Source organism: Anas platyrhynchos, chromosome 3 (genome assembly GCF_047663525.1).
Source record: "Anas platyrhynchos isolate ZD024472 breed Pekin duck chromosome 3, IASCAAS_PekinDuck_T2T, whole genome shotgun sequence".
NCBI lineage: Eukaryota > Metazoa > Chordata > Aves > Anseriformes > Anatidae > Anas > Anas platyrhynchos.
This window is the reverse complement of record NC_092589.1, coordinates 93546210-93555403: the sequence shown is the minus strand read 5'-3', so window position 1 is coordinate 93555403 and position 9194 is coordinate 93546210. Positions and strand designations below refer to the sequence as shown.

At 52.5% G+C, this 9194-nt stretch overlaps 1 protein-coding gene across 1 annotated transcript; it reads right to left on the bottom strand.

Annotated features, from left to right (window-relative positions):
* Positions 1-1743: 1743 nt before the first annotated feature.
* Positions 1744-7931, bottom strand: LOC113842136 (SUN domain-containing protein 2-like). The gene is made up of 10 exons (XM_072035109.1): positions 6544-7931; positions 6113-6183; positions 5562-5605; positions 5046-5086; positions 4653-4791; positions 3949-4033; positions 3692-3804; positions 2938-3105; positions 2464-2550; positions 1744-1881 (listed from the first exon to the last, which is right to left on the bottom strand). The coding sequence occupies exons 1-10, from the start codon at positions 6561-6563 to the stop codon at positions 1744-1746; spliced, it is 906 nt and encodes a 301-aa protein (XP_071891210.1). The 5' UTR covers positions 6564-7931.
* Positions 7932-9194: the final 1263 nt, after the last annotated feature.

The window sequence follows — 9194 nt, the reverse complement described above, 5'->3', positions numbered from 1 at the left end:
TGAAGTCTCTGATGTCTGGGGTTTTCAGAACAACTGCTAACAACTAGTGACTGTTATGGCTTCTGAATGGGACACTATGCAAGCCCCTGATATCTGGCCAGGTGGCCAGGAGATTAAGGAGTAGGAAAAAGAAGCTGAAGGATGGCTAGGAGACAAAACTTGCAGGGCACGCTGTGTAAGCTTTTGACATGCTGCCAAGGAGTACAAAGGGGAAGGACAAGAAAAAAAAAAAAAAAAAAAAAAGAGGAAGACTATGAGCCTTCAGCACGAAAGACCCCCAGAGACCCCCAGGGGGACCACCAGAGACTGATACGCATGCTCCAGTAAGAGGGTTTGGATCCCAGAAGTTAATTATAATAACCCGTTTTTTTAGAAGTAGTAATGAATATGTATTAGCCTAGGAGCATAAAAATCAGCTACCGGATGTAACTGGTGTGCGTCCTGGTGGAGCGGAGACTCCCGGCGCACCCAGCACTATTTGCTTACCTCTATTCCTTTAATAACTTGTAAACTTTGATTACAATCCTATTTGGAAGACTGAGCCATTTATAACACCCCCACTCCTATATGACCCCCTTTCCCCTCACCAGTTCAACTCCTGTGTGCCCGCCAGACCCCCGTTGTCACTCACATGTGCCCCCCAACGTGCAGCCCCATGTCCCCCACCCCAAGCTGCTCCCCCCACATCTCCCCCACAGTTTGCAGAATCACAGAGTTGTAGGGGTTGGAAGGGACCTCGAGAGCTCATCGGGACCAACCCCCCTGCCAAAGCAGTTCCCTACAGCAGGCTGCCCAGGTAGGCCTCCAGACGGGCCTTGAATATCTCCAGAGAAGGAGACCCCACAGCCTCCCTGGGCAGCCTGTCCCAGCGCTCCGGCACCCCCTCTGTGAAGAATTTCTTTCGCCTGTTGGTGCGGAACTGCCTGGGCTCCATTTTGTGGCCGTTGCCTCTTGTCCTGTCCCCACAGACCTCTGAAAAGAGGTTGGCCAAATCCCTCTGTCCCCCACCCCTCAGGTATTTACACACATTGATGACATCCCCCCTCAGTCTTCTTTTCTCCAGGCCGAACAGACCCAGGTCTCTCAGCCTTTCCTCCCAGGGGAGATGCTCCAGGCCCCGTATCACCCTTGTGGCCTCCACTGGACTCTTCCCAGATCCCGGTCTGTTTCGTACCGGGGAGCCCAGAGCTGGACCCAGGACTCTTGAACTGGATTCAGTCCTCAGGCTGTGCACCCCCACGAAGAGAGGAAGGCATGTGGCTCCCAGGCCTTCCTTTTTCCCTTTTTAAAAATGGGGGCTATATTTGCCCTCCCGCAGTCAGTGGGAACTCCTTAAACACACTTCCACAACTTCTCAGGTATGAGGGACAGTGGCTTAGCAAGTCCACCGGTTCCCTCAGGACCCGTGGATGTACGTTGATGCACGGGGTTGTTCCCCGTGCTCCTCCCAGCCCCATGCAAATTGCCTGTGCTAACTGCCAAGCCTATCCCATTTGGGCGTCCTGCTTGCAGCGTTCCTGGGTCATGGCCCTCCCTAGGGACTGCTTTTATACTGTCACGGTGTTGCTGCCTTGGCGAGTGGCTGCAAAATGGCAGCGACACCCAATTTAAAACTCAGAACACCCCTGCAGCCCCCTCCGGCTACCAACGCCTTGTCACGTAAACCCAGTGCACTGCTTCAGGGACCACCCTCAGGGTTGACTGAAACACATGAAACTGAGCTGCTACATCTTTCTAACGCTATTATTCGTGTTTAATAAATTCCTGTGGCTTTTCTATCTGCCCATGAACCTGCACTCGATAGATGCAGGTGTATTCTGGGTTTCCCCAGTTGCTTCGCACCTCCAATCTGATATGGCGGAACGTTTTGGGAGGCTCCTTCTGTAAAGAAAACAAGGGGAAGCATCATTACTCATGTGGGAAGAGCCGCTGCACAATTATGAAGCTCTCTTTGCCAGCACTCCCCTTGCTGTAAACCAAATGGCAGCCCCGACAGAGGAGGAAGCAAGGGAAATGAGAAGGCCCTTTCTCACCAGGGCCATAGAGGCACCCTCTGTGCCTAGAAAGCAAAGCCCTGGCCTCAGAGGCTTGCTGAGGGGAGTTGTGGAAACCCAAGCTGCTCTGCTCCCTAGGCTGCTTTGGGACACTGCTGATGGTCTTGCTTTTGGTCTTGCTGATGGAGACACGTCTGCAATCTTCCCTCCCACCAGCAATTTTTCCTCCTCGCCCTAAAGGGGACTAATTCCCTGCCAGAGCCCCTGCCCACTGCTGCTTTTTCTGCTTTACCAGAAAGAAAGGGAAAGCACTTCCAAAGGTGGGCTAACCACCTCATCTTCCCAGCAGGAGCCAGCCACATGGGAGAGCAAAGAGTGGCTTGGGTGATCATCTGAACCCTCTCTTCCAGAGACTTGCAGACAACCCGTCCTTTCTCCCTGCCATCCTGCCCACATGTACTTGCCATACCTGCACATGGAAGGTCTGAGCAATCATTCCGTCCACGTCGTAGGTGAATAGCCCAAGGAGCGTTTCCGCTTTGTCCTCATCCACTCCCTCAAAGACAAGAGATGGTGGGGGCAGGTCAGTCTCAAGCAGGCCATCAGAAAAAGGAATATGCTGAGGCCAAAGCTGGGAATCCTTTCCCACCTTCCTTGGCTCTAGCAGTATTCTAGTGCAAGTGATAGTGAACCCAAGTCAGGGCACTTGGAGCAATTGCTCCCAGATCCTTGTCTGTGAACCACAGAAGAAGGTTCCAGACGTGTCTAACAATGCTCAAGTGTCTCCAGTGCCCCTCGATAGGATGCGGTGCTCTGCAGCAACCAATCCTCATATATCTGAGGGAACACACCACGCTTTCTGGCGCTGTGTTTTCTTGGGGCCAGGGCCTCCCAAAAAGAAGTGCCAGGGCCTCCCAAAAAGAAGTGCCAGGCAGAGACTTACAGAGACAGCAAACTCTTTGGGGGCGCTGCTGACTTCTCCGGAAGGAGAGACTGCCCTGGAGATATGCCAGATGGTAAAAGCTGCTGGCCAGATTTTCACCGGCAACCGAATGACGACGTGTCCCTGAGATCCTCGGAAGGCCCAGCAGTCGCCTGGGGAGATACTGGGCTGCAACGAGAAAGCCAGTGACTGTCAGTGGCAAGGCAGTCAGAGAGCGAACAGATCTGGCTGTTCAACAAGGAGCCACAGACCTTGCCTTCTCTATAGGTCGCAATTCAGCTCACAAGTAAACGCTAGGCTATGAACAGAAGGTGAAGATCATAGAATCATAGAATCATAGAATATCCTGAGTTGGAAGGGACCCGTAAGGATCATCAAGTCCAACTCTTGACACCGCACAGGTCTACCCAAAAGTTCAGACCATGATGCACAAGTTTGGAGAGTGTCTAGGCTCAACTGCCTTTTGCAATCCACTTCTGCTTTCTCAAAGGCTACAGAGGCAGGGTGGTGTTCCTAATGTACATGTATGTCACTCCATCACCCTTCAAAAACTGAGCTGGACCTGTGAGGACCATTTCAGGCATTCTTCAGGCTGATTTGGTTCACCAGATCAGTGCTGGGGGGCCCAGAGAACATCTCTTGCAGCTTCCATGGCTCAGCACACCCACAGAACTCCCACCCATGCCAGAAACGCATGGTCTCCCAACCAGAAAGCAAGAAAGGAAACCAGCTGTCACAATTTCTCTTGCAATACCTGCAGTATAGTCTCTGGATGTTTTGCAAAAGAGAAGAGTGGAAAAATCCACCACTTCTTTGCGTCTTTCCCACCATAACTCTTGGAAGTCCTCTGCACATCAATTGTAGCACCTGAAATGAACATGGAAAGAAGTTCACTAGGACATGCATTAGCAGAAGCAGTGAATTATGGTGTGTTTCTCAGGCTGAATGCAGAGCTTGTTGCTTTGGGGAGTGTCAGGCACGAGCTGAGTGCAGTGAACTCTGTCTGCATACCTAAGGATTTCAGGGCCCAGTCAGGCATCCAGGTGTAGATTTTAAGCACCTTTTCAAATGCGTCCCTTGTGAAGTGCAGAACGTTCTGGAAAAAAAAAAAAAAAAAAAAAAAAAAAAAAAAAAAAAAGAATGGAGATACAGCAGTGAGCACAAACACACAGCAGTTCTGCATGAGCAGACTTCTAGTAGAGAGCTAAGGAAGGGCTCCATGTCAGAAAACCCAAGGCAAGACCTGTCAGAAAAGGTGCCAGACTGTGAGCATTCCCAGATGAACCAAGTGAAGCCTGGAAAAGGCCACCAGTGTCCAGAGCCAAAGCACAGACCGCCTTCAGGTTCTGCCTGAGAGCCATGTTCTCCACCCTGTGTACTCTCCAGACCAGCCTGGAGATGGAGTCATGCCCTGAGCCAGCTGCTGCATGCAGAGGCCCCATTCCAGCTGGCCCGGAGGATGGGCCTGCCAGCTAAGAAGTCCGACCTGCAAGTTTCTAGCAAGGGCCTCCAAAGCCAAGCCAAGCCCAGCAGGTGCCTGCCTGGACACCCAGCCCAGGGAGAAGTTCACAGTGCTGCTCAGAGTGCAAGCAAAACTGAGCCCTGGCAGTCAGGTGTGGGGCAGGCAGCACAAGGACAGAGCTACCACCGAAAAGGGCCAAGGAGGAAGCCCTCAGAGGGCACTGAGCTCTCTGACTTGCCCCCAGCACCTTTACCTCTCTCTTCTCCCCTCGGATGTGATTATCTTCCAGAACCTTGCTCACTGCCTGCACAAACTGTTCCACTGCAGCAGACATATGGGCTTCCTTCTCCTGGAGCTCCTGCCTCTTAGGGTCATGCCAAACCAGCGAGGTCCTGGAGGCAAAGGGAAAGCAGATCTTGTCCAGCAGCAGCCCATCGGAGGAAAGGGTTCCCATGGGCCATCTACCTCCCCCCCACCCCAACCCCCTCAGCCCCTTTTCCCTTACTCTGGTTTACAAAAGGCTCCTTTCCACTACCACAGATAAAGGTCAGGAGCCCTGAAAACAAGGCAAGGGAGTGCAAAAATGGCACACAGCTGGCTGAGCCAAATCCCCAGGAAAACTTCCATGTCAAGAAAGCTCTCTTACCCGGTAGACTTGTGCTCTGCTTCGGGCACTGCTAACGTGGTCTGGAAGATAAAGACACTCCACTGGAGAAAGCATGAGGAGCACTGCCAGGGCTTCCCAAAGGAGAATGCCCCAGTAACAGGTGGCAAAATTTTCCCCTGCTTCGAGGCAGTTTGGAGAGATCCCAACCCCAGAAGTCGGGCTCTTTAACTAGCTATAGTCAGCAGAGCACCGTCTGCATTTCCATTTGCTTTCATATCCCACCCAACCTCTCCCAGCGGTACAGAGGGAGCAAACGCCTCTTCTGCCAAAGTGCTCCTCTCTTCATCCCGTCCCTGCACAGGTCACTTGGGAAGATCCGGCTGCACACTGAAGCCCATCCAGGTGCCAAGATGGACTGACCAACACAATTGCCCACCACCCACTCTCTGTCTCAGCAGTGATGAGCCTTTGACCAAACTCCTCATTTTCCACATGGACACAGCAGGGCAGAGCTGTGGCCTTTGCAGGCATTGGCTTTCCCACACCAAGACTTACTTGCAACGCTTCTTTTCCCCACAGTGTCCAGCAGTAGTCACCAGCTGTGGGTCACATCATCAAGAGAGAGTTATTTTCTTAGACTGCTAATGATCCCTGGAGCCCCATTTTCTTCTTTCACACCCACGGAGGGCTTTGGCTGGGACAGCTGCATCTGCTGTAGAGAGAGGCTTCCACCCCAGCCTCCTGGTGGTCATACTCCAGGCCCAGAAAATGGAGTTTAGAAGATTTAGAAAATGGAGGGGCCCGGCTCTGAGAGACCTGCTGACGAGACCAGTGGTGTGGTCTAGTGCCTGGAGAGCATGCACAGAGGCCATGGTTGATTCTACTCAGAGGGTCATAAAGCAAAGCTATAAAGCTATACAGAGGGAATTTTACTGGCTGCAAGCCTGTCCCTGCCAGCAGCCATACAAAGCCCCAGGCAGGCAGGAGCCTGCCTGTAAAGGACATCGGTGGCATTCACTGCATCACAGAAATGGGCTCGTCAATGGTGTACAAGGACAGTCTCTCCCCCTAGCTCTGCAAATCTGATTTTTGCAAGGAATACTCACCAAAAAGGACTGGAAGCAGAAGAAAAAGGAGCTTGAGAATCCTCCTGCCTTTCTGGTGCGTGACGCTTTTTCTAAAGGAGAGGGAAGACTGTGGTTATCACAGCCTACTTTTGGGACACACATTTTCCAGGGATCTGTTGAGGAGCTAGCCTGCCACCAGATTCCTCTGCTCAATACAGCTGAACCCCCGAGGGCCTGCGGGCCGTTGGGAAGATCTGGCTAGTGGCACACCACCCACGGTATGCAAAGGTGGCTTAAGAACTCTGGCATGACAGGGGGAAAGCAGCCTGGCCCCATTCATCTCTCCCCAGAGAAGGAGCAGGGCTGTGCCCACGAAAGAGGGTTGCTGGGTTTCCTGGCTGAAGGAATCCAGGCAGCATGCAGGGTTTCTCACCTTCCCCTCCCAGCTTTCTGGGCTCTCTTGCACCTACCTGCCCAGCCTGGCTGGCATCTCCGCAGCACCAGCACACTGGCCAAAAACGGAAAAAGGGAAATAGGGAAATAGGGAAAAGTCTGCTCCCCTCCCAAGACCCAAGAAGATCCTTCCTGGGCTCCAGCTGGCTCTGGAAGCCTCTCTGGTTGGCGCCGCTGCACACCTCGTCAGTGCAAGGTTTCATACAGCTGTGACATCACAAGAAGCAACAGCTGTAATTGTAAGGTGGCGTCCCTGATGACCTCAGAGGGGCTGCCCAGCAAGGAGAGATCCTGTGGGTTAGTCCCCAGCTCTGCCTTCTCAAAGCCTAGAATCAGGGCAGTCTCCCTAGTGTCTCTACTCCAACACCCTTCAAAACCTGAGCTGGAGCTGCGAGGACCAGTTCAGTCCTGACTCGTTCCTACCGTCTTCTTTAAACCCTTCCATAGACTCTATACCATGCTGGGAACAGCAGCCCCCGCTTCGGATTGGGGTGAGGGGCCTGAGCATCTCTCTTGTCTCTGTTGTGCCTCTCCACAGGTTCCCACAATCCGCACCCCATCTGCACCCCCAGCCCAGGAAACAAGGAAATAGCGAACCATTTCATGCCAGAGAAGTCAAAAGTTATTACTGCCCAGTGCAGACCCTTCCCTCACAAGGGCCCACAGCAGGGGTGTCTCTCTGATCAGCTGCACAACCATGATCTCCTGCAGTGAAGACATGGACAACCCAGCTGTCTGCGCTTCTTCCCCCTGCTGCAGACTTCACGGGACTCAGGGTGCTGCCCAGATGGGCTTGGGGTCTCTGACAAGAGGCTGGGAGCTGCTCGCTGTCATGCAGCATTGCTTCAGGGAGTCGAGAGTTGCTCAGAGATGCTTTGAGCTGCTGAAGCAAAGGCAAAGGGCTCTCTGGAGCAGCTGTGAGGAGCAAAAAGGAGCCCCCAAACTGTCTCCCAGTGGCAGAGGGCTGCCTCTACTTTTCCAGGGTGCTGTTTGTTGTCACATTTTCTTGTTTTGTGCTTCTTGAGGGTACCTCAGGACATCTCAGGATCTCAGCTGTTCTTCTCAAAGATGCCCTTCAAGGATGCCCAGGGTTCCCAGGCTAGCAGCTCCCAAGATAGCAGACATCTTTGCTCTGTCAGTATTTTTCCCCAAATAACCTGGTTTCCTTTATGGTGGCTCCCTTCAGGAGTGAGGTGAGGCTGAGCAGCCTGTAGTCCCTGGGTCTTTCCTCTTGACCTTCATAAAAATACGAGCAACATCTGCTTGCCTCCAGTCCACTGGCGTTTCTCCCACTCGCCATGTTCAATCACAGATTGTCAAGAGTGGCCTCACAGTGACATCTGAGAACTCCTTCAGCACTTGCGTCTGCATCCCATTGGGGCCCATGGACTTGGAAATGCCTGGTTTGCTTTATATTCCTTGACCTGATCCTCTTCCACTGAGGGTAAATCTTCCTTGCTCCAGCCCTTTCCCTTGTCTCTGGGCTGTGGGATTCCTGAAGGCTGGTCTTGCTGGCAAATATTAAGGCAAAGAAGGTGTTCAGCACCTCAGCCTTCTCCCTGCGCTGTGTCACTGGGTCCCCTGTGTCTTTCAGCAGTGGGCTCACATTTTCACTTGTTTTCCTTCTGCCGTCGATGTACTTTGAGAAGCCCTTCTTGTTGTCTTTGACATTCCCAGCCAGATTCAATTCCATTTGGGCTTTAGCTTTCCTGGCATCATCCCTGGATGCTCAGATGATGCCTCTGCATGCTTCCCACATTAACCATCCTCTCTTCTACCCTCTGCATGCTTGCTTTTTCTGTTTGAGTTTGGCCAGGAGCTCCTTGTTCATCCCTGCAGGACTCCTGCTGGTTTTGTCTGACATCCTCTTTGTTGGATGTTGCCTTGCTCCTGAGCCTGGGGGAGGTGATCCTTGAATATGAATGAGTTTTCTTGGTCCCTTTTCTCTCTGGGACCTTATCCCAGATCTGCAAGCAGATCTTAGAAGAGGCCAAAGTGTGCTCTCCTCAAGTCCAGGGTTGTGATCTTGCTTTTCACCCCCAGGACCGTGAACTCCACCATTTCATGGGCACTGCAGCCAAGGCTGCCTCTGACCTGTGCATGAAGAGACGGCAGCTCCTTAAGGACATTTTTCTTAGGGAGCAAGAGTTCTCCATTCCCATGTGATAGCAATCAGGCAGCGAATGCAGGACAAAAAGCATGGCTGAGTAAGGACCTTCTAGTCAAACCACAGTGTGAGCAGAAAATCCGTAGTGAAAGATGTCCCAGCCCATTGCAGGGGCTTTGGACCCAGATGATCTTTCAAGGTCACTTCCAGGCAAACCATTCTGTGATTCCCAGCAAGCCCCTTGGTGCTGGTGAGTATGAGGTCCAGCCCAACACCTCTCCTTGTGGATTCACCTCTCCTTGTGGGTTCACCTCTCCTTGTGGGTTCTCCTTAACCCTTGGGCGAGGAAGCTGCCATCAGCACACCCCAGGACCCTCCTGGATTGCTGATGTCTGGCGGTGTGATCCCTCCAGCAGAAAGATGGGGCTTGAAGTCCCCTGGGAGGACCGGGCCCTGCAAACGTGAAGTTTCTCCTACCTATCTGTAGAGGAACTCAGCTACTTGTTTTTTTTCTGGTCAATTCCTTTCCTTTTCCAACCTCTGACCTAACACTAACAGTAC

Coding starts and splice junctions, on each gene's coding strand:
- LOC113842136 (XM_072035109.1), bottom strand. CDS start 6,563: ATGCCAGCCAGGCTGGGCAG. Junction 5,087..5,561: donor GGGGAAAAGAAGCGTTGCAA/GTAAGTCTTGGT, acceptor TTTATCTTCCAG/ACCACGTTAGCAGTGCCCGA. Junction 4,792..5,045: donor GCAGAGCACAAGTCTACCGG/GTAAGAGAGCTT, acceptor CTTTGCCTCCAG/GACCTCGCTGGTTTGGCATG.